The 25,152-nt window shown below is 39.5% G+C and overlaps 1 protein-coding gene across 1 annotated transcript in view; it reads left to right on the top strand.

Moving 5' to 3' along the window:
* LOC138725093 (netrin-4-like) overlaps positions 1-25,152 on the top strand; it is a 44,769-nt gene that overhangs the window by 5,535 nt on the left and 14,082 nt on the right. The window contains exons 2-3 of the mRNA XM_069865625.1: positions 1,719-2,260; positions 11,970-12,233. Of these exons, the coding sequence (XP_069721726.1) occupies positions 1,719-2,260; positions 11,970-12,233 (806 nt within the window). The remainder of the gene's footprint in view (positions 1-1,718; positions 2,261-11,969; positions 12,234-25,152) is intronic.

Here is a 25,152-nt window from a genome sequence, read left to right as displayed (position 1 = left end):
GATACTGGAAAAGATCATGGCCAGCCCATTCTGGCCACTGGTGGAAGATGACCTCCACCAGGAGGAAACCTGCCGTCTTTCCAGACACTCCCTTTTTCCCTGAGGCTGCTGCTTAAGATGCCTGTAAGGCTTAAGCCTGTTAAGCCCAAGTTCCTTTGAAGGTGGCTTCCACCTGTTTCTAAGAGTAGTCAAGAGCATTTTTGCTTGCTAGTTTTACTTCCTTGCTAGCTGAAGCTTAAGACTACCTTATGTTGTATGTAAGCTAAACTGGCACACGTATATGTCCAATGAGACTCAGTGGACATAGAGCAACTTTGTTTTGTGTCCTGGGAAGCAAAATGCATGAGGTCTTTTCCAAAACAATGTCCATCTCTCACCATTCTCTCTGGCTTGTACAGAAATGTCACTAAGGAACTAAGAACACAAGCAACTCAGACAAAACCATGCACACTGGACACATATTTTCACCTTGAAAAAGTGACATCTGTTTCACCCAACTACATTTACAATTTGACTGTTTTTATAAGGCTGAATCAGAAAGTCTTTTGTTTAACCTAACTTAATTTTAAAGCTAATGTTGCCTGAGGAAAGGCTGAATATAAACCGAGTAGGGATTTTAAAAACTGACCTAGAATGTTGAACTAATAGCTGACCTCTGAACCATTCCTAGATTACCCAGGGTTTATGGTCATCCTATGTTTCATCAAAATGGTTATTTCCTGTAGAACTTACTTCAAGTCATCTGACTTATGACCTCTTGAATTAGATTTATGACTTTGCAAGGTCAGTCTTTAACTCCTTCTAGACTGTTAAGTTGCAAGGAGGACATTGTATGTCATTTGAAAAGTTTTCTCCAGTATGGTAATAAAGTTTTGGGACTGCCCAGTGTCAGTCACTGTGTCACAAGTGTCACAAGATACTACTGGTTTCCAAACAACATGAAGGCTTTGTAGCTATCCCTACCTTTTCTTGATTTAGAAATAAGTAGATATATAGATCAAAGGTACCAAAACTTTTGCCAGTATTTGCAACCTTGGCAAGCAGAATATAGTCATCTACCTCCACACCAAGGTATTTAAACAAAAGAGAGACTTGATTTTCAGCTCCGCTAAGTATTAGTGACTCTGAGTGATCTCAATAACAGCAGTAGAAATTCAGAACCCCTCAAAATCATGCCAGCAATGCGTAACCACAGAACTATAGAAATACATGCTTTCTTTATGTGTTTGGATGTGTGATTACTGTCTGTAATTTGTTGGGTAGGAATCCTCTATTTTCTTTGTGTTTCTACAGTGTATAGTACAGTTTGACTTTGCTTTCTTATAACAGTGAAAATTAATGCATTGAATAGATTCAGACCTTAGATACAGTGCTTTGCTACAGTGAAAGTGAGGAAACACAATATTTGTGTGGTTAAATATAAATTTCAATAGACTGATGCAACTGCATTTTCAACACAAATCAAAGTTAAGCACCATAAGCATGAGTTTTCTAAAGAGCTCAATTTCTGAGTCAGGCACCAAAACCAAGGACTAGATTTACTGAGAAAATCCCTCCAAACTTTTTGTGAAAAGATGAAGCAGCTCTCCTTAGAAGGAGTCCTTTTGGATGTCAATCCCCACATGAGGACTCCAAACATTTGCATGTTCCCCTGCATTACAGCCCGAGAACTATTTGAGAAATTCTACTTCATTGTGTTTCTTTTGTCTGTCTTTCAGATCCCATGAGGCTACGAGCCTTTCGCTGTGATGGCCGTTCTTGCAACCCTCCCGTGGGAAACCTTGCGACAGGGAGGACGCCAGTCACTCTCACCACATGTGGCCAGAACAGTACAGAGCTGTACTGTTCCTACCCAGACCAGAATCTGCTCCATCAGGTCTCCCATGGCTGTGGGCAGCCTCGCTGCACCAAATGCAATGCCAACCAGCCCGATAACTCCCATCTTCCTGCTGACATGACAGATGATTTCTTTGCAAACCCCATCTCCTGGTGGCAGTCTGCCCAAGGGGTACACAGAGAAGAAATCAGACTGGACTTTGAAACAGAATTCTACCTGACTCACGTCATTGCTGTATTCAAGTCACCTCGTCCAGCTGCGATGGTGTTAGAAAGATCCCAGGACTACGGCCAGACTTGGAGGCCCTATAAGTATTTCTCCGTCAACTGTACAGCAACTTTTGGGCTCCAGGATGATCTCATTGAGGAGGGCTCCATGTGCACTTCCAGGTATTCAGATGCAATGCCCTGCACCAGAGGAGAGGTAAGTGATAACCGAGGTTTGGACTAAATTAAATAAGAAGCAGCTGAAGACTGGCTGAAAATCTGAAAATATGTGCTCAAAGAGATAGTGTGCATATATAGTAAGAAAGGTAGCTTATCCCCAAAGGCTTTGTGTTAAGAAGATATAGGGGAAGAAAAAGATAAATGATATATCAATTAAAATGAATGGAAATACTTTAGCAAATTTCTTTTATGAGAGCTGGACAGGATAGAGGTAACATTGCCTAATTTTACATTGCAGATGCTAATAACCGAACTAGAATTCCATCATAATAGATGTAGGGAAATACGTATTTGTAGAGTCTGATTTATCTAAATATTTTCATTCTTTAGGATGACATGAAGTGCATGGTCTTTCTTTTTCTTCTCCATATAAAAAGTTCTAGGTTATTGGATGACCTTTAACTACATCCTTCCCCTAAATTTAATGTAACTCTTCTTGCTGGGGCTGACCGCTCTGATTTGACCAAGCTAGAAATGAAACCATTTAGAAACTGGAAGTGGAAATAAACAGGCAGGTTTCACAGTGCAAAAAGGTCCTCCCTTGGTGTGAATATTCTGATGTGCTATTAAACATATGCAGGTGGCTTTCTTTTAAAACAAACATACAATTACTCTGGTAAATTCCTCTGACAAGAACATTAGTGACTGCTTAGCAATCAGATACTTAGTTTAGTTATAACCCTTTTCATGCATCAGTCTTGAAAGAGTTTAGCTGGGAAGGATGGTAAATATAATTGATAACGTTTTATAGAGGAGACATAAAGGCGCAAAGGGAGATTATCAGACATTCCTATAATCACAGCAGAGGCTGAAATCCTTCCACTTCCTTCTCTCTTCCTTACAGAAGTTGCAACCTTCTTGGTTTCCCTGTCTGGAAGTGATCATGCAGGTCTGGCAGTAATACTTTTCTGCAAATTAAGCTCAGGTGTGAGGTGAATGGTCCAAATAGGCTTCAAAAAATGTAGTCATTTCAGCAGTGTACTTCAAAACGTGCTTGAGAAGAAACTACTGTACTATACCTCAGACAGGGAAACAGTTGTAAGGAGAGACTGAGTTAATCTTTTTGCAACAGGATGGGAAACATATCTGCATATTAGAAATCTGGAGCGGATGATCTGACTACTAAACTCTGGTTTTCCTGGAACAGTAATTCTGCTGCTGGTCAGTTATCATAATACAATTAAGTCAAATGTGTCCCAATATCTTCTATAGAGACACGATTTGCCACGTCAATACAGAATCTAGGCAACTAATAGAATTTTCCACTCTTGTGTGTCTTCCAATCAAAAATCTGGAAATACTTTGCAAGATCCATTTAATGGTCTTCAGTACATATATAAAGGTTCTGTTGCCATTTCAGAGATGAGGAAAGAGCAGCAGAGAAAGGTGAAGTGTTTCATGGTAAAACAAGACAATTCAGGTTGAGCAAAGAACAGAATACAGGATCTAAGGCAAACACCTTGGCCTTAATTGCAAAGCAACTCTCCCTTTTCTAGTACAGGAACCCCTGTTGCCCTGCACCATGTTGGCTTTTGTGCTTACTTAACCTCGGGGAATATCATTAAGACCATGTGTTGCTGCTACAACAAATCTGAGAAGTTGATGGCAGAAAATCGAATAATAAAACATTCATCCAACACAAGCCATTGTGATTACAAGTGTCAAAATGATTCCGTCAGCTTGGGCAGAAACTACACTGAAATGAATATTGTGTGTGCTTAATCAATCTACGCTGTGGTAGTAGATGTTAGGAAACAATAGTAATAGTAGGAACAGTCACACAGTCATATATTTACAGATCATACACTTGCAGATCCCAAATACTTTCATGAATTGAATATATACAGAGGCCATTTCCTCCACGGGATAGAGAGCTGAAGTTTTAAAGCAGCACAATGGAATCTGTATGGCAACTTAACGGAGCAAAAGACAAATACTGTTTCACAGCATATAATCCAAAAGGATTCTGGAGTTCTGGGCAGACTTTACAGAGACCTCTTGATCGATGAAATGCCACTATGGCAGGCTTTTCAGGTCAGCAGTATGACGCAGCAAATTCTTTTGTGAATGAAAATAAAGGAAACCAGAGTGTAGCTATTTAAAGTGATACCTGATCGGATTTGTCTCAGTGACACTGCTACTCTTAGTACAAGTCTCACAGGAGCTTTGCCCATGCATCTCAGAACTACAATTTCACATCTTATTTTAAAGAAGTCACAAATGTCACCAGGGCATCCTCTCAAGCACTGACTCACAACTGACTTGGAAGGAAGCTGATTGACTCCCCATCACTTTCTGTAGTGTTCTCAGCTTCTTTTTCACTTCCACTGTGACCTATCCAATTACTGCTTCTGGCTAAGCCTCGGATTGCCGAGGAGCTCACATCACAATCTGACATTTCTGAAATGATCAAAACATTTTCAACCTAAATGCTAATTAACACTCTGATATAAATGCCAGTTTTCTTTGCTAAGGTGGTTGAAGTAATTTCCACTGCGTGACAGTCAGTTTTTTCTTGAGTGTTGTCATATTCACTTGGAGAAGAGACACAAATTCCTTTTTAATAGGGCACAAAAGGAATCAAAAAAAGACATGATTTACTAAGAACACTTAATATAAACCCCATTTGGGACACATCATGAAACAAGATTTCAGGTCAACTGGCTTCCAGAACTGCAGTAGCTTACATGCATCTGTAAACCAAGATGCGTCTTCCTGAGTTAGCATGCTGTGGTGGACCTCTGAGACTACTGAAAAAGGCTTTACCTGTGAGCATGATGGGAAACTTGGCAGAGGAAATACTTGCAGGATAATAGAATGGAACCAAAAGACATTTGGATGACTGATGTGACAATGTCACAACAGATCATAATGTATCAATAAATTCAGGTTTATCCTTTGTCTCTTGTAGACTATCCCTTATTTTTCACCTCTAACAGGGTCACGCATCTCCATTCCATCTCAGAAAAGATACAGCTGCGACAGGAGTTATCATGCACTGGGGAACAAGTCCTGTAGAAATGAAAGAAATTGACTTCCTAATATCTCTTTTGCAGTCTTCCTTTTACTCCAGCATTTATTAAATCCCTTACTCCTGTCCAGAGTACTTCTGCAGCCAAAATCTGTCTGAGACCCTAGGCCTTCATACTTGCTCTATTGGAGATTTCTGGTCTAGGAGAGGCAGAGTAATTTATTCACTAACAATTGCCTAAACATTATTTTCTTCATAGGAAGCACTGTGAAACCAACACCTAACTTTCTATGCTATGCTCACCAGCTTCAGCATGCCAGCCTTCAACATAATATCATGAACTAAAACCAACTTTGCCTTTTTAAGGTCTGTTCTTCTACTATAAGTGCACCTATAGGTAATGATTGGATGGAGTCTTATTACCCGAGACCTTTTTTTACCTCCCTTTCCACTCATGTCTTTCCTAATTTAAAAACACTGTATCCTATAGTCATGGAGCTGAAAATAAGCCTTCAGTTCAGCTAATGTAAATCAAAACTAAAAAGGAGAAATTACCACAACATTGCATCAGACAGTAGTGTGACTTACAGTTCAAGCATCATATGGGTGAAACAGGGACTGAAATGTTTCAACCTGCATCCTGACAGCACATGCAGTCAAGGATCTGAGAGATTAAGAGCATGTTTTTAATAAACGAGGATATCAGGAAATGAAAACAAATATTCTCCTCCATGGAAGATGATGTTTGCATGAAAAGAAGACATTAGCATGCAAAGTAGGGTAGAACACTGACCTGCCTATAGCCAGCAGACCCAAAAAGGGACCCTTCCCTCTTGGGTCTGGCTAGTGGAAGGGAGTTTTGAATCAAAGGGTGCTTCATTTATGTGAGTGTCTGTGTGACAGATGACACCAATGAAGTGTGATATAATAAACCCATTACTGGAATTCACTGGGGGCTAGAAGAATTGTGTATGCTTGAATTAAGTAACTGGTTTCTATGGCAACATGTTAAGTGTGCCTTGCACAGGAGACCTGTTCGTTCTCCGTTTTGTATCCTGTGGTGACCTCTTTAGGGACAGAAGTCCCCAGCAGTGCCCTTTGTCAAAGATGAGTGGACTCACTTTGTAGCCAAAGGACTTTTAATCAGTCTTCTAAACACACTCTGCATGCCAGATCAAGACATGTTGTGATGGGATACGGTTCTGTCTGCTTTGAAAGCCACCAGGTTGTTCAGGCAGAAGGCCTTTTCCTCTGCAAGGATGCTGAACACCTCTGCTGCCTTTCTCTACATGCTTGGACTACTTGAGCAACAGTTATGGCACAGGGGGACCACTTACCCAGAGCCACCAAACCAGGCCAGGGCTCTGTGTGGAATCTATGTGATCCTGTTCCAAGGACCTACATTTTTTGCTGCCTTTTCTCAGGCTTGTTTTTTTACTACATTCATGCCAAACCTCTTGATAAACACAGGAGGATCCCCCGCACAAACACGCATACCTCATTAAGTGGCAACATCAATAATTCAAGAGGTCACCACTGAGGCTTCAGTGGCTTCTTAAAGGTCTGATCTCATATGGCAGTGGGGTCACAGAAAAGAAACACGCTCAGCACATCACAAGGTTGAATTCCTAGTAGCTGAGATGCAAGGGCAGGGTCTTGCACTGCAGTGAGTTGTCAAGCCTCTCAAACACGCAAGATCATAGAATCATAGAATAACCAGGTTGGAAGAGACCCACCGGATCATCGAGCCCAACCATTCCTATCAAATACTCAGGTTATTCCAATTTCCAGCCAGGGCATTAGTCACTAGTGAAGGTAAGTTCCTGAATGTTATGACTAGGGCTGTCTGTTCGGCATTTCATTTAATAGGAACTGTAGAGGAGACAGAACGCAGAGAGAAGTTGAGAGGAAGCAGTTAACACCAGCAGCGTAAACAAGCAGATAGCGCTGCCAGGCCCTGCTTCCCTGGAGGAAGAATTAAGGGGCTCAAAGATTTGTCTCTGAAGGGAATTTGAACTGACTAGACCAGTCCAGCATTCCTGTCCCTGGCATGTGAACTTCAGGAGGGTACCCAGTGTCCTACTCTGACCTGGTTTGTAATGAGCCATTTCACAGACATTTAGATCCTTATAAACCAGTCAGAAAGACACAGCAGGGTGGGGTTTTTTTAAGTGTTGCTTCTGCATTTCCTGAACATACAAGGCAGCAGATATCAAATGATTTTTTCTTCTCACCATGTCTACTAAAGCCTTAGTGGAGCTGCACCTATGAATTTTTTTTCAAGTCTTAACTGTGAAAAAAATCCCATCTGAAATGCTATCAGTCTTAGAGATTCATTGTTGTCATTTTCGAACTCCAGGCAAAGGAACACTAAACTGTTTGCTCTGCAGTTGTCTACACATCACTGTCATGGAGAGACTATACACTTCACTGTTCACCTGTAAGCTTTGATACAAGACCTAGAGATCTAAGTGGTTCTACTTCTAAGAAATAGATGCTCTCCTATGAGAATACAGCTTGGTTGACACTGACAGTGATGGGTTGTTTTAACTTTCCCTCACAATTCAGCAGAGAGAGTGAAATAACTCCTCATGCTGCCCTTTTCCATTTCAAAGCAAGTATCATTCCTCATAATGAAAAAGAACACTGCTTTGTGGGAGCATGGAAATGTTCTCACATCCCCACGTATGGTGGTGATGTATGGAGTGGAAGGAATTTTGTGCATTACGTGTATATAGACTGCAAGCTGAAGGCTTTTGTGCCTAACAGTCTAAATTTTGTACTCCAAATACAATACCTGGCTTAGCAGAAGGTAGTACTTCTCCCTGCAAATATTACCTTTCTACGCAGATGTAGAGGTTTATATCCCTGGATAACCTGAACCTACAGAATACATTTTGTTTGAGGAGAGAAAAAGGTCACATGGCTCTTCAGGTTTGCCTGCCTCTAACTTCAGTTTTGCAGTCTTTCCCCATCATCATATTGGCAGTAATGCCTAAATATTAATATTAATATTAATGCCACAGTGACTGAATTACTGGAATAACCTCAAAGCAAATTCAAATTGAAAGGATATTGACCCCTTCTGTTTTGGAAAACACAGAATGAATGCAAGATGTCACTGTCTTGGTAGTATCTGAGTTTACCAAGATCAGAGAAATTTAAAAAATTAAATGCACAATTCTTTAACAAACTATCATATTCTATACTGGCTTCTAAGTTTTATTCTCCAGAATGACAGAAAACCAGTGGAACTTGACTGAAAAGCACTGTTCTATGAATCATCAGACTGGGACTTCCAATAACTAAGAGAAAAGCTAGCTTCCTTTGTGCTCTGAATAGTATTTCAAAACAGAAAAAAGACTACGTCTTAGTACTAAGACTACTGTACCTTAAGGTGGAAGAATTCATTTTAGTCCAGGCGCTCCATCAAATAAATGAGAGGATACTTGCCACCGTGTAGGAAAAATTCTGAAACAGTTGTTTACTATTCCTTTATAAACAAAATCAACTTACATGAAAATCTCTTAATGAAGAGTATTTAGGACCAATGAGAGTTTTTATTGCAGCTTCCTTCTGACAGGCCTACTATAAGCACACAGACATTTCTAACCTCATTAACCTGATTGTTTGCAGCATGATCAGCATAGCTTAAGGATGATTTGTAATAACAAATTCTTGTTCTACACAAGGATCTTCTTTTGTAGGAGGCCATGCATTGGCACTGCCCTCCATTTATGACTAATATTCCTTGACCTCAGGCTGTGAGCTTGCAAGGGGGAATATTTGTTGTGTCCATATCTTTTCTGACTAATACTGGCTGGAAGATCAGTTTAAGAAAACAGAATTATCTGCATCAAGAATGGAGAAACAAAACACATGGCAAGAAATCAAAAATCTGAGACACTGTCTCTGGAATGAAGATGAACTCTTGATGGGTGATAAAACATCACCCCATGTGAACCTGTGCCAACTTGTGTACAGCAAAACCAACCCTCTAACACTGGCAACCTGTTTTACCTTTGCACGCTTACAGCATTCGCCAAATTTCCTTGCTCTTACAAAGGTCAGGAGAGGACAGAGTATTGACCATCTTTTTGAGGCGCAGCTGATTGACTTCTGAAAATGAGAATGACAAATATGCGCTTGATAGCAGATATGCAGATAAGCATGAATGTCCCACTCAGCATTCAGCTCCAGCGTCAGCTTCTGATTATAAAGGAAACTCAGGATCTAGGATGTATTTCCACAAAAGGCTGAGACTATAGAGGTGCTGAATACCCTCAACTTCTACCCAGTTTAGCGGAAGAAGAAATATTTCTAGGGTGTCCCTTAGCAGACTTAAATCACCATCAGATTTTCTTCTGCAGCTGTACATATGCTACTTTTATGAAAGCTGCACACCGATGTTTAGAGAAATGACTGGGAGATTTCAGAACAGTCTGTTACAGCAAAAAAAAAGAACAGAGCTTCCACAGAGCCTGATGCCAGATAGAGATTTAATTATATGAGAAATAGCTTTACAGTGAACATCATGGGAAGCTCTTTTCAGAGTTTGCATCTGAATTATAAGAACACACTTCATTTTCATTACTCTGTTCATGTATTTTACATGATTATAATGGCAAACCACAAATTTGAATGGGATCTCTAGGAAATGAAATATTAATCATATTTCTGCCTTTCTGCAAAACACAAAGTCAAATGTCTATCTGGAGAGAAGGTATCTACTCCATAGCCCTCAGAAACACAAAGCTTGTGAACTAAAAAAAGAGAAACAAATAGCACAGTGAAAAGATGGAGTGTCTCTTCCCATGGCTCATGACTCTGGGAATTCACTAATACTTAGATCCATTTCTAATCTAATTTTTAAATCATTTATGCAGAAGTGGTTGAGATGGCCAAACCCTTATTTTTTAATTATTATTATTATGAAAATTGCATGTATTGAACTTCCACTAGGGATTCACAGGGAATGTTACAGATATAATTTTTTTAATTTTCCTCCCATTCCATGAAGCACTTGAATAACTGTCTCCTATTTTTTTAAAAAAATAAGTAGGACATGAAACAGACTTCTCCTATTCCTACAGAATTTGCTGCCATACCAGAACAGCATAAGGCTTAATTTACTCGCTGAATATTATACTGAACAATTGCCCTGGGGCTCTGAACAAAGAGTTGCATTCCCAACTCTTGTATTTTGGTCACAGTGACATCTCTTCTTTTTTTACAGAAATAAAATTCCCCTGTACCACATAAAATTATCAACTCATATATACAACCACCACAAATCTGCCTCCTAATTTAGGATTCATTTTTCCTTAGGGAACATTAAACCCAAATACATTAATTTAAAATATAATCATGTATTTTTAGTACAGAAAAAATGTAGTGGTTTGGGTTTAGGGTTATGTAGGGTAAATTCTGCATTTATGGAAAAATAATTTAGGGCAAGTAAGGTGAGATACCAGATATGTTTTAAAAATTCAGCCCATTGTACAATTATTTTAATCAATAAAGATAGTAGACTAATGAGTAGAATGTACGGATTGTAGCATGCTGCTCTTTGCAGTAGGGCAACACATGCTCATGTGTTAAGGAAAACCTAATGGCTGGCACTTTAATGTGAGAAGAAACATCCAATCAGATATTAAAAATGAGCCAAGAGATGGTGATTACATTATACTCTTCCTTGAGCTCAAGGGTTTTAACTACCAGTATTTCAAGGAGAATGTGTCCTCTAGAAGGGAAGAGAGAGTAAAAAATCAATTTTCCAGTTTTATGAATACATGCAATAATGCTGCTAAACTGATATAAATATGAAATAAAACTCTATTCCTCTGTGCAAAATGCAGCTTGCCTAAACCCTCTTATATTGGCACAATATATCTGCTTTGACTCTGCTGACAGTAAATTTCTTTGTTTAAGTGGGTCCTCAATATCTTTGATTTTTAAAAAGTTAAGGAAGATTAATTCCTTAGTGGTTGAATATAAGAAGAACATATAAACACCACTCCCAAAAGACTTCACTAGTGTTATGTCACCCACATCAGATCTTTAACACTTAACATGCCTGGCCTTGGGAGAGATAAGGACAAACAAATTCAGTCTCACCACTGAGCTTATTCCAACCAGAAATGTGTCATGAATTAATCATACAAGCAAACTCTTGTACTTCAGCTGGAATGGAATACTGGTTTTTTTCTTAAAAGGATGCCACAATCCCTATGAGACATGTAAGCTATTAATATCTCCACTCATAAAAAATGTTCTGAGTTCTAAGGGGATTTGGAAAACGCCAAATCAACTCCCCTCAAGAGATGCAAGCCAGAAATGAAAATATTTGAAAAACAAAAAACTCACAGACAACTCAACTTTTTCCTAAGCTTTCAAGCAAAGAAACAAAACCCAATACAATGTCTTGAAAGCAAGTGGCCCTATGCTGAGAGAAGAACACCAAACAGCTGTTCTTTTGCCTAAAGAACTAACTGCTGTCTGGATGCCAGCTATGACACGGCAAGGATGGATAATTGACTGCAAATCCCAAAACAGGAATCCATCTTTGTAAACTTACCAAACTGTATGCAAAATAGGTTTCCACTAGTGCAATGCAATGCGTGAGATTATCTTCACAGTTGATATAGCACCTTGGGATGTTTGCTGTGTATGAGGTCCTACATCTATTCCTGCATGTGAATCTTCTGTCTTTCAGGTGATTTATCGTGCCTTAAGTCCGGCTAACAAGATTGAAGACCCCTACAATCTTGAGGCTCAAGATCTCCTGAAACTCACCAACCTTCGCCTCCTTTTGTTAAAAAGACAGGACTGTCCATGCCATGGTTCAGAACTGGTAGAGAAACCTCAGAGATTTGCTCACTATGCTATTTATGACCTGATCATCCGGGGAAGCTGCTTTTGCAATGGGCATGCAGAGGAATGTGAGGTTGCCAACAGGACAGGAGTCATGGAGAATGTGGTAAGTTTTAGATGTTCACCAGCTTATTAGACTTGTTACCTGCTTGTGCTTTCTCAGCCTGAATGAACATTTTATGTATGATCCTGTCCAACCCTCCCTAAGGCTAAATAGACCACATTAGTAAAATTTAAACCACTCTGGGTAAAGATTTCCTATAACCCTTGCTGTAGTTAAATGTGTATTAATTGTATTGGCGGAGATGGGTTCTTCTGAAAACTCTGGACTTCAAAATACATATAAATCATGAAAGGGCTTTGTAATTGGAACAGAGATCCAACCCAAAATATAGGAAATCAAAACTCCTGCCTGTATGCCTGCACAGAACGGAACTAATCCCTTTGATGCAAAGAATGCCCTGACCAGAATTTCAGCATCAGATCTCAAATCTCAGATTTTTGGAGTTTGTGTGACATGAACAGTTCTGTCATACTTAGTGTTTCAGCCTTTATTTTTGTTTTCAGCCTTCTGTGCTTTTGTTATTTTCCCTACATAGACAGCAGTCTTCAGGATTTGAAAATAATTTCCACTCTCCCCTCTTATCTATTCAGTTTAAAATAAGTTTGAATATTTTTTTTAAAAGCCAGACTTCATGAGATGATTCTTCATGAGATGTATTATGACAAGCTCTTGTTCACTCTTTAACCTGTGCCTGACCCTGGACATACAGAAGATATGAATTGTGTTTGTATGCATACTCAGATGTTGCAATTCAGGGGGAATGACTACTGCCTCCTTTCTTATTTAGCTGTCAGTATTATTCAGAAGAACTGTAACAACAGTCACAGGGAAATTATGCTAATCAAATATCCAGGTGCATCTAAATACCTACATCACAGACAGAACTCAAGCCACTTTAAACTCAATGGCTCTACTGGTTCCAGAAGGCTATCTGTCTCTCTAATGGGTTTTGAATAACTGTTGAGGGTTTTGTGGGAATAGATGTGGGACCTTTTTTGAATAATCAAAGCAATTTTTAGAACTCTTAGTCCCTGGTGCCCTCTAGCATAATGGATTCAAGAAATATATCCTCAGCTAATTTCTTTAGATATATGGAAGACTTGATATTTGGAGTTATTTTCTCCTGGAATATGTATTCAATTACTTACTTTCGACTTTTCAAGGCTCAGAGGTAGATGGTATAAGATAATTAGGACTGTATGAGTTTCACGATATTTGAAAAATCATTTCTGAATCAGATCCATCTGTGATATAAATCTAAGGTTCAGCTACAGAATTCTAGCATTAAGTGATATTATCAGGTTCTGTTAACTACAAATATAGACTCAATACATAACCCTGTGGAGAAAAGCTGTTTAAAGAGCGCATCATCCCTATTGTAAACTGTTAAATATGCACATAATGAAACCAAATATATGAGTAATATGCTAAATGAATACAGCTGATAGAAGAATAAACACTCTGCCTATCAGAAAAGGAAAACACAATATTGTGTATATTACTGGCATGACCATTGTAAACTACAACTGGATTTTTTTTTCCCCACTAGTCACAAGGGAATAGAATCTTTTGAACCAATGACTTCATGGGGCAGAAGGTGAAATAGTTTTGATGAAATGTGCTTCACGAGTAATTCGAGTCCCAGGAGACAGCAGGGTGGATTCATCACATCATTTGCACAGGCACAGATATTAGCAAGTCTTTGCCTAAGCAGGGATTCAAATGCTGCAGGAAGCAAAAAAAGCCTTCTAGAGCTTTAACTACCTCTAGAATCCTATATGAGGTCTGGAAAACAATATGAGTGAGCTGGTCTAAGTCTTTGCATTAAGGTACGATCAAGCATACCTAAGCCATTCACTAGGCAATGCTTGTTGAACTAGGTTTTAAAAATCTCTAATGAAGGAGATTCAATAGCAACCCTCAGCAGTTGTTCCCATTTTGAAATGTCTTCCTTAAAGCCTCTGCTGTAACCTCTGCTACAAATTAAGGTGATTCCTTCTTGCCCCTCTCCCACAATGATCATGGAGAGCAGTTAATGATCATTCTGCTGATAAGATTGGCAAGTTCTTGCTGCAGCCTTCCTTAGTCTGTGCTTATTTGTACTCACCAGAGAAGCATGAAACCATAGGTGTTCAAAACTTTAAACTCTATACGTAGGTCATACAAATCTGGACTAAAGATGATCATGTTATTCTGCTCCTCTTTTCTGTCCTTTTATCATTACACTTTAGCTCTCTTTTAAATAGGTGAAGAAAAACCACTCTTGGAAGTCCAGGTTCCTGGATCCTTTTCCATTTTACCTAATACTTACCAGTGACGATAGTGAAGGGAGAGTTCACGTAGGTACAGATCTTAGGATTTGGCTTACATAGCTAGCATGAGGGAGTTGATGTAAGCGTATAACTTTGTATTTTGCAATCTGCTAATCCCCTTGTCCACATGCAGAAGGAAAAGGCCTTTGTTGCTGAGTGGCAAACAGTGATGATACATTTCATATCAACTGAACTACTCTGCAACAAAAATCTCTGTCATGTTGCAATTCTCCTTTCTTGGCAGAGACTGGGAAGGTACTTTACTTTCAGTCACATGGTGACTAAAACAAGATTGAGGAAAAGAGATGTTAAAAACAACAAACACTGCATGTCCAATAATAATCTGATTCGTTCCAGTGGCTGCATCTAATATTTAATGAACACATGAGCAGAGCAAGCCTCAAGACACACCGTTTAATGTGGCTAGTGTGGGTGATATAACAGCATGAAAGCAGAGCAGCTTCATGTTTCCTGGGTTGCTGTCAAGTATTAAATAAAATGTTGGAAAAATACAGACCTCCAGAGCAAGGCTTAAGTAATAGGAGTTTCAGTCTCCTAAGAGTTGAGAGCCCTCCTACGATGTATTTATTCTCTGTAGTTAACAAAAACAAAAGCAGCTCTGTGTAGAAAACAACTGTAATTGTTTGCCATGGTGCAGGCCCAAAAACTGAGATCATTCTGCACTTAGGTCTTGGAAGACACATAATTGTGCTAACTTGTAAGTCTGCTCTTTTTGCTTTTGAAAGAAATCTGTTCCCTTTGTAATAGCTCTAACACTGCTAGACTGATACTATGTGGAGGCTAAACAACAGAGAAAACTAACACAAGTTTCTTGATGTTTTTGAACCAACAATTTTCAACAACATTTTGAGGGACTGGGTGATCTATGACTACTAGGTGAGCTGTCAATGACCAGTTTATCTGTGGATCTGTCAATTCAGTCGTGACCACTCATTCAGCTTCTGGCTTCTCTGCTGAGGCTGCCAGTAAGAAATGCAGCTTTATGAGAATCAGTGTCACAGAGCTACAGAGTCGTAGAAACCAATGTACACAAGACAACTGCAAACTGTAAAACCAACCTCCAAATGACACATCATTCCTCACAGCTTGAAATCCTAGATAGTTTCATGCACTAATTTGTGAAAATACCGAGTAGTGCAAGGTTCAAAGTAGACTTCCACAGGATCCAATGGAAATGTCTTTTGACTTCTTATTTTGGCAGCAAACCAGTAACAATTGCTCTCTCAATGTGTAGTGATAGGATGAGGGGGAATGGCTTTAAATTGGAAGGGGGAAGATTTAGATTAGACATAAAGAAGAATTTCTTCACCATAGGAGTGGTAAGGCACTGGCACAGGTTACCAAGGGAAGTTATGAATGCCCCATCCCCGGAGGTGTTCAAGGCCAGGTTGGATGGAGCCTTGAGCAACCTGATCTACTGGGAAGTGTCCCTTCCCGGGGTGGTGGGGCTGGAGCTGGATGACCTTTAGGGTACCTTCTGACTCAAACCATTCTATGTGGCTTTTTTTCCCAACAAGCCATGCATCCACTTCAATAATATTTGTCTAGATCACACTTCCCTGAGAATTCTACTAAGAATATCATGTCAGACTGGAGAAAAACTTTGAGAAATGAAGATGGGAGCTGTAAACAATAGGCTAGAAACTTCTGGACAAACATATCTTGAATTGCTATTGACAGTGATATTTTCTTGTTTTCTGTTTCCCTTCATAAGACCAAAAAAACAGAGACAAAGATTTAACACACCCAACTTAGATAGCTCTTATGAGAGCTAAAGACAAAATTCTCCTTTCTGAATTTCATGACCTTTATTATTCAAACTCTTACAACTAGCTCCTTTGCCAGTGAGGGAAATTATTGAGATTGCACTTTGCTGCAGAAACCACAGAAAAGCATTTTCTTTTAAATGGAACACATTAATATGCCCTTATAAGGGAAACAAATGTGAGGACCTGGCCACCTGAGTAAACCCAGTCTTCACCCACTATATGCAACAGAACACAGTCCTGTCCTGGGTATTGCTGTTGCAGAATGGACAAAGTTAAAGTTATGTGTTTCTCCACAGCAAATTATTTTTTTATTAAGCTCCAACAGAGTTAGTATGAGCTGTCAGGTTTAGGATCAGCTTTGATGACACATTTTAGCTGAGTCCAGAGGTGCTTCCAGAACAAAGTTTACAAAGCAGAAAGTGCACATGGACAGAACACAGAGGCTAGACCAAAGTCCTTTCTGTTTGCCAAACATTTCACAATTCTTTTTCTAGTGCATGTGAACTCAGTCGGGACAGAGAAAAGTGAATTTGGATTAAAATGTTTTTGTATAAAGCATTAGGAGGTTTTTGCTTAGTTATCGGTACCTACACTGCCAGGAAATTCTTACAAGTTGCCTCGGATGTTTCTTTTGCTTCTTTATCCTGTTTACAGAGACCAAATAGACTCCCTTTGGGTCTGACACTCCACAATGAAGCAAATGGAAAGTTTTCCACTTAATTCAAAGGAGGCAGGACCTGGTCCTAAGTAAGATTCCTTGTTTGGCATAAAGGAGGTTACATAAGGTAAAACTTGTTTTTCTACAGCAATTTTCTAGGTGACTTGGCTGTGGTATCCCTTGCAAATATTACCTCCTTTTCAAATATCTTGTGCAGTCCTACCGATAATCCCCAGCTAAGTTTTCACATTATCTGATCCAAGCTGTGCCAGTCTGTATGATGTCCAAAACTCCAAGATACAGGAGGTGTTCTCTGTTGCAGTTGGCAACTCAAAGAGAAGGTTTTGTTTAAAAAAACATCAGTCTATGTACATCAACTATGAAAATAATGTCAGGAATGTTTAAAAAAAAAAATACAAGAGCTTCTAGAGTACATTAGAATGAATTCTAGAAACAGCCCCATGTGCTGATTTTTTTCCAAAAATTAAAACTGAATATGGATGTCCAGCTCTCCCAATAGTAGTCTAAAGGTATAGAAGAAGACCATACAAATTACAGAGCAAAAAGTAGCTGTGAATTACATGAGCAACATGACACCTTTGAACTACAGTGACACCTTTGCTACCTAGAGTGAACCAAAGCATTTCACAAGAATCTTGGTGTGAACATGCAGATGGATGAGAAAATTTCAGATGTTTGTTTTCAGAGATGACAAAGAAGCTGACAGGGGACCATCACAAAGTTTCTCTTTAATTTTAGTAGATAATGTTAGTGAGTTCCTAGTTTCCTAGGGAAAGATGTGCTTCAAAACTGTGACTGTAAAGTTAATTTCTCAAACAATCACTTAGATAAAAGTTGGGAAAGGATATTCAGACTTGTCTTGTTGGACACGTCTAGAAGGTCACATTCTTGCAAAACTCACAAGAAAACTTAACTGAGGAATACCTAAATAAATTTGGAAAATGGCTTGCCTACACATCCCATGCTTCTCTTACTGTTTCAGAGTGACTGTGAGGAAGACTGGCACATTAAAGTAATGGTTCCATTACTGCCAGGAATTGGTTCTTGGCCAACTCACAATCAACACCCCTGTCCTTCTGAGTTGGTAAAAATTTGAAACCAACAAAACATACAATACACATTTCCCCTTTAATTTAGTCTGAGTGCTATTTCATCTTATGAAAGACAGCTAATCTGGCCACTTTGGTGTACCCTGAAATTATAATATATATGCAGTTTAACTTGATATACGAGAAGGCTCTCCATGAGCTCAACTGAGAACCAGTGGTTTGCAGCCAGAGCATCTGGCATTCATGCCACCAATATGATGTTTTGAGTATCTATGGTTTAGAGAATAACCACAATTTTAATGATATGATCCATATAGTGGTTCACTCAGCAGGAATTCTACAATTATAAAGTCAACAAATTTTTCCTACATTTTATTATTGTTGTGGAAATGCCTCTTACTACTACTGAAGTCAAAATCAGAAAAACGTGCCTGTTCAGGAACCGTGCTTAAACACACGCCTAAATGCATTCCTGAATCCAGGCTCAATGTAGATTCCTCCATGCAGACACTCACCTTACTTGTAGGAAACTGCCTCTTATTTTGTGGGATAGGGTAGCAAACAATTTTCTATCTGACATTATTAGCCTTTAAACACAGCTTTTTTTTTTTTAAAGCAATGGCTATGGGTGAGCTGTTAAAATGTGGTTTAATTTTACTGCTTAGCTGCTGTCATTAATAGTGGGTTTTGTTGGTTTAATCACATAAGCGATGGTCTCTGCTACTTTCATCTCTGTGAAAGAACCATAATAAACCTGCTAGCAGAAACACTGGATTGGAAGCACTTGTAAATATATTTTAGGGCTGGTAAAATATGCCTTATAGCTCTTTTAAGGATTGCCTTTCACATCAAAGCTACAAGACTCTGTGTAAGTCTGAGAGAGAAATAGTTACTTCATCGCACAGCTATCAGCAACTGCTTGCTACCAATACCATAGTACAGCACATTTCTGAGGTTCTTTCATTTAAGCTCCATGTAATATATACTGTTCTGTGATTCTAAGTTGAATTTGACACAGCCACCAATGCTATAAAGCTGCTGTGAAGTGACCATCATAGGAGCTGCTGTGTTTGGCCTCATACTTGAAGTTCTTGGTTTTTTAAGCTCCCTTGAGACTAAATAGATGGCTGTATTGTTCTTGTCCTCAGCTCACCTACACGTAAGTAGAACAAAAGTTTTCAGTCTTTAACAGGGTTTTTCAAGGCCTTCCAGCCAGTCCACTCACCACCAATAAATCTCCCAGTAATTTAAGAAAATCTTTCTGGAGTTATGCCTTGTGGGTGCATGGAGTTTGCATTCTAATGCTTCAGCAGCAGGTGCACACAAAATATGGAGAAATTTTTCACAGGATTATAAAGAAATTCCATATTGTTCAGTGAAAAAGTTATACAATTCTACATATATTTCCTTGCCTTGTTGCACTCACTGGGCTGGAAGGGTCTTGGGGATTAGCTTTGCATCATTCAGGAGTTTAGAATCCTTTTCTTCTAGACCACGGACTTTCTCGCCCAACTTCTCCCATTCAAAATTCCTTATAAATTTGGTTGGTCTTGCACCTTTTTTCAGTCCTGCCGTTACCTTCCCCCACTCTCCACGCTGTAGCCATCTGCAGAGAAATGGCAGAAAACTATTTTTCTCTTGGCTTCATCTATTCCATTACTCAACATAATTTCACTTGAATGGGAGCTACACATGCTGCCAAGTTTGCTCAGTGCAGATGTAAAAATTCAGAGTAGAGCTCACAGGCCCACTTTGGGAGTGGGTTTTCGATCACACACCCCTAAAGCCACTGTGGTTTAACCAGTAGAAACCCAGCTAATTCCAGACACTTGCTGGAGTTAGCCAGACTTACTACAAAGTAAATCACAGAATTATTTTGCCTATTGAATGAACAAGTTATGTCCAAACTTCTCTGAACTGTCCACAGTGTGCTAACCCATTATGCCTGACCTGTAAATTCACAAATCCTTGTCTCTATATCAAAGAGAGAATCTTGAGCATTGCTTATGTTCTCCTCTGCTGAAAACTAATTCTGGGTCTTTCTACAGCAAAGATTGGCAGTCAGGCCAGGCTATTCAGTGGCATCAGGAAAAAAGCCTTGGATAAGACCAAACTCATTTCTGCCATTTGCTTTCAGGAAATTTGAACGGTGGTATTAACTCGTTACACTGTGATTCAGGCATTCACCAATTAAAATATTGAGCCTCGCTCCCCTGTGCTTCCTCTGTTCTTAAGACACCCATCAAAAGTTGTGACCTGCTGTAACTCAGAGGTTGTGTTTCAGTGTGACAGCTGTTACTCGTACACAGCTTGTTACAGGTTGATAATGGAGTTGTTGGCACTGTAGGTAAAAATAAGAGAAGAGCCTAGACCAAAGATGAATAAAAATCAAGTTAGCACTGGGGAAAAAGACAGTAGGAGAGTAGGGTAAAATATGGGTGAAGGCACAGCCAGGCATGTGTATGAAGGTGGATGGAGACTGATTCAGGCAGAGGATGGAGTTGTGTCTTGAAGCTGCCACAGTCTGAGTTAGGTTCCCTCACATGAAGCATGAATTTTGTACCTCTTCTGGTCTATTTATCCTGGTTTTTTATTACTGTTCAAAAAGGGGCTTAGTGGTGCCAATCTGAATATTCAACTAAACACTATCATTGATTTTTCTTCCACATTACCTATTTAGTGAATTTGGAACCAGTGGCAGCTTATTCACTCACTGCTGTGGAGACCAAAACCTGCATGGGCTCAGATGGCCGTGCCACGAGTGTCCCAGCTCTGCTTATCCCTGCCAAGTTCCCTCAGACCTAATTTACCAAAGTGACCAAGAATGAGCCAGAAATTCAGTTCCCTCAGAAAACACTCATATGCATACTAGTTTTTAGGCACATATACTTATTAGACCTTTTCCCAGAAACCAGCAAGTGACATTGGAAAATAATGGCTTTTTCATTCCTGATTAGAGGAAGAATTTGAACTGCCAGTCTACCCATAGCAGACACTGCAATCTGGGACTTACTCCCAAGCCACCCATTCTTTTAGGTCTTTGTGAATTTGAAAAAGTTGAAGAACATTTTTTATTTGACCTCTTAAAACTCATATGTGTTCTCAGAATCTGATACTGAAGGATTTATTATAAATCTAAGTGGATACATATCTTCATTTGGAGAGCAAATAGAGCCCATTTGAACTAAAAGAGAAACAAAGCAGGATAGCAAACACTGTTTTATATTTAACCCCTCAAAATGAACGAGAAAGTAATTTAACTAAAGGCAGGTAAGGGACTAGCCTCTGATGTCATTGCAAACTGCTGCATTCAAAATTTCGCTGGCGACATTACAAAGTGAATACAGAGCCCAAAGACAAACATTTTCTCTGAATCAGCAACAGTTGCTCTGCCCTGGAAGGCTTCCAAATTTAGCCTTCATTCACTAGGAAAAACCCTCAAAATAGAATAGCCCAGGAGAAACAGCCACAACTATAACATTTACTGAAAGGACAGAAGGTAAAAGAAACTAAATGGGCAGAGAGAAAGCAAGAGGCTACAGGTATGATAAAATCTGAACAGATTTTTAAAAAAATTAAAAATTGTGGGACAAACAGATGAAAGATGTCCCCTCTCTCTCTCAGCTGCGAATCAGAATTCAGGTGAAGCAACTTTGTGCAGTCATAGGTGAATAAGTACCATGTAATTTCTTGGAACCATTGTATAAAAGCATGATATGGTTCTACACTATTTGCTATAAATCAACCAGAAATTACTGAGACCCATGGATGGACTACTAGATGAAATTCATGGCTTAGTACAGCATGTCAAGCTAAATGATTTGAACGAATCATCCTGGCATTAAAATCCATGAAGCTATAACCTCCTCTGTCCCGATTCAAAGCTGCTCAGGTGGTAGATGTACAAATCAAAGCCTTTGGCAGCAATACCAGACTTGTAACAGCACGATTGTACTGTGAGGCAGATGAGAGAATTAATCCAGATTAAAAAAACTAGTGCCAAGAAAAAAAAAAGCAGGTTTTACCTTTTTTTCACATGTTTTAGTTTCACAGTCCAATTTACAGATGACTCAGGGCATCGATCCATTCCTCACAATAACTTCTGAAGGCACCATGTAGTTTCAAAAAAATTTGTCAGAGGAACTGAACTCTCAATACAATGATGCTCCAATGAATGGGAATGATCCTTGGAGACAACTAGAGTTATCACAGTAATCAGAAAAAGCAGATGAAGGGAGGTGTCATAAAAAGAAATTCCTTAATATTTCTAAGTACCCAGTTATTCTAGTAATGAGCACTGTGGAAAAGACCATACAGGCCAAAATACTTTTGTATCTAAGGATGAGTGTATGTTGAATGATGCAGTGTCATATATTAAACATTAAGGATAAAGTGAAATATGAGAGATGCGAGACAGAAATCTGCTAGATCTCAGTTTTTCTCCTGTTGTACTAATACATTTATACATATTCATGTAAATCTCTGCCATAAACTATTCAGGTTTTAGCTGTGAACTGGCTAAATTTCTGAACTGATGGAATGAATCTCATGCAAACCCCTATTTCTCACACATTACTTTCAAGCTCCCTCCACCTGGATTACCAGATCCAAATTGAGAAAACTGAAGTATTATTTTGACTCAGATGCCTCTGGGTAGTCAGATATCCTAAAGCTTCCAACGGCATTAATCCAGTGGCAATGAAAGCACTGTTAGGATTTTGAAGGCACTGAAAGGACTTTTAACAGCCCTGACCAGCCCCATCTGGGACTCCTACCCACGTTCTCTGTCTGTTGGCGTGCAGGCTCCATTTAAGCTCAGCCCTGGGCTACTAGTCCCTGTTTGAGCTATGCTGTAGATGTGTTTGTTGTGTCTCTGCCTCTGAGCTTGCCTCCTAGATAGACCTTGGGCTTATGACGTAGGTAGCTTCATGGAAAAAATCTTCCATGAGACACCCATCCACAGATAATACATGACAGTCTTGCTTTCTCTTCCATTATCTTTTACCTTTGCCTCAACAGCAATCAATTCTTTTCTTTGTTCTCATACCTGTACAAAAAAAGGCTACTCCTCATACCTGTACAAAATAAGGCTACTCCTCATACCTAGCTCTTTTGAAAAAAGTTCTGTGCCAGCTCCACTGTTTACTTCTGCCTGCTCAGTGGCTCTCCTGATTGCTTGGCTTTTCAGTCCTTTTGTCTATGCCAGTCATCCTTCCACATTTATTTGGTAAACTGTTCAATAGCAGGGATCACAGGCAGGAAGCTTCCTTTATACCTCTGTCCTACTCACAACATGCCATTCCTAGACAGTCTCCACAAACTACAGTTTGCAATAAACCAGTGGGCAATGAGCAAACTAACACATCTACTTGTTCCAAAATTAAAAACAGACTCTTCCATTCTCACTGAATTTTCCTGTTTACTCTCAGAATAATTGTTCATGAATGTTCACACCATCTGTGCTGTGCACTGTAAGCATGGGGTCCTGTGGAATAATGAATATTTGATTATGGCATTCAAGGCTAAAACAAGATTGCAAGGTTTAATTCTTCTGTTTCCCAACTGTTCAATCTCAGCATTTCTCTCATGTAATTTTTTATATATGGCATGCACAATTTGTGTGTATATCTCTAAAACACATCAATGGTCCAACTTATAAATTTTGCATTGAAATACACTAGCATTTCCCTAAGAAGTGATGACTGGGTCAAAGATTTTGGTTCTGATGCATTTTGGAACGAGCTGTAAAGTTCAGGTAGTCTGAAGTTTGGGGGCATTAAACAGGGGTCAGGCTCATTTTATCTTTTCTCACTTAGTCCTTTTCTCTGTCCTATAGCTTCTGAAAAGCAGTCACAGTGTCCAGTGTGCACAGGGGGGTGGGAGTGGGAACTTATAAGCCTGAAGAGCCAAACTCAAACAGGTAGGAGCCCAACACTGTTGCTTATTAGTATTTTTGTCTTTGTCTCTGTAATTCGTCATCCTGTTTAGTGCTTTAAACACAGATGACTTTCTCATACAAAGATCTGGAGAGGCATCACACTATGTGCTGCATGCTGTACCCTCCTGAGGTTTACTGGTGCTGAGCTCTGACAGAAATGCATACCCTGAAGTCTGTGCTCAGTCTTCCGTGAGGAGGCAGCCAACCGCTCTGTGCAGCAGCAAATCTGCCAGCTGGCCATAGAGGGGCAATGGCATCAGCTGCAGCCTATCCCCTTTGCTAGCTACATGACATATCTGGTCTGGGAGGATTAGAAACCAGGGGAGCGGAGAGCAAATTGCTGCAGGAAGATGAGTTTTGGGGGCAGGGGAACACATTCACACAACTGCTCTTTTGACTGTTTCTCTCTTGATCCCAAGCTACCTGCTACATGACGTGGGGGAAGGGGCGACAGCAAAGAGTCTGACTTTCAGGAAAGACTGTGGAGAAACATAACTCACATTAGTGGCGAGATTAAAGGATTAGATGCAATTCACACCCCAGTCAAAATGAAATTTCAGCCTCTGCTTTTTGTATAACGTGCAGTGGGTCAGAGCTGTGATGGGGTTACAGAGCTTAGCATCCTCAACAGTGCACAGGAGGTCAGGGGTCTAGTCCCTGAATTCTGTACATCTTCCAATTTCTCATTTATCTGGTATTAAGATGTTCAAAACTGAACTTAGCATTGCAGGTACAATTTCCTATCCACTTGGGTATACTTTTTAGTATTTTTCCAGGTTTAATATCTTTTGCTACATTTTTTAACTCTGCTAGGAGGTTCAGGGTTACTTGCTCTTTCTTATAACAATTTATAATTTAGTAATTCATGGTGATTTCATTGCCCTATATTTACTCTCTCTTCCAGATCACTATTAATGCCAAATAAGATGGGGTTCAGCATCCTCTGCTAAACTACGCTCTCCTGTGACTCAACTCTGCTAGCCAGGAGTGTATTTTGACACTGCCTGGAGGTGGCTGCCTGCTCAGGCTGTTTGCATGGTCTTGCCCTGAAATTGTAAATCAAAATAAGCCGTGTTAGCTTACCCAGTTTAAATAGTCTAGAGGCTGTTCATTAATGCAGTAGTAAAATAACCAACCAGAGAATTAAATTGTTGAGAGTTAGAAAGAAATTGTTGCCACATGCATTTAAACTG

This window comes from Phaenicophaeus curvirostris, chromosome 11, assembly GCF_032191515.1.
Source record: "Phaenicophaeus curvirostris isolate KB17595 chromosome 11, BPBGC_Pcur_1.0, whole genome shotgun sequence".
Classification (NCBI taxonomy): domain Eukaryota; kingdom Metazoa; phylum Chordata; class Aves; order Cuculiformes; family Cuculidae; genus Phaenicophaeus; species Phaenicophaeus curvirostris.
This window is presented reverse-complemented; position numbering and strand designations above follow the sequence as displayed.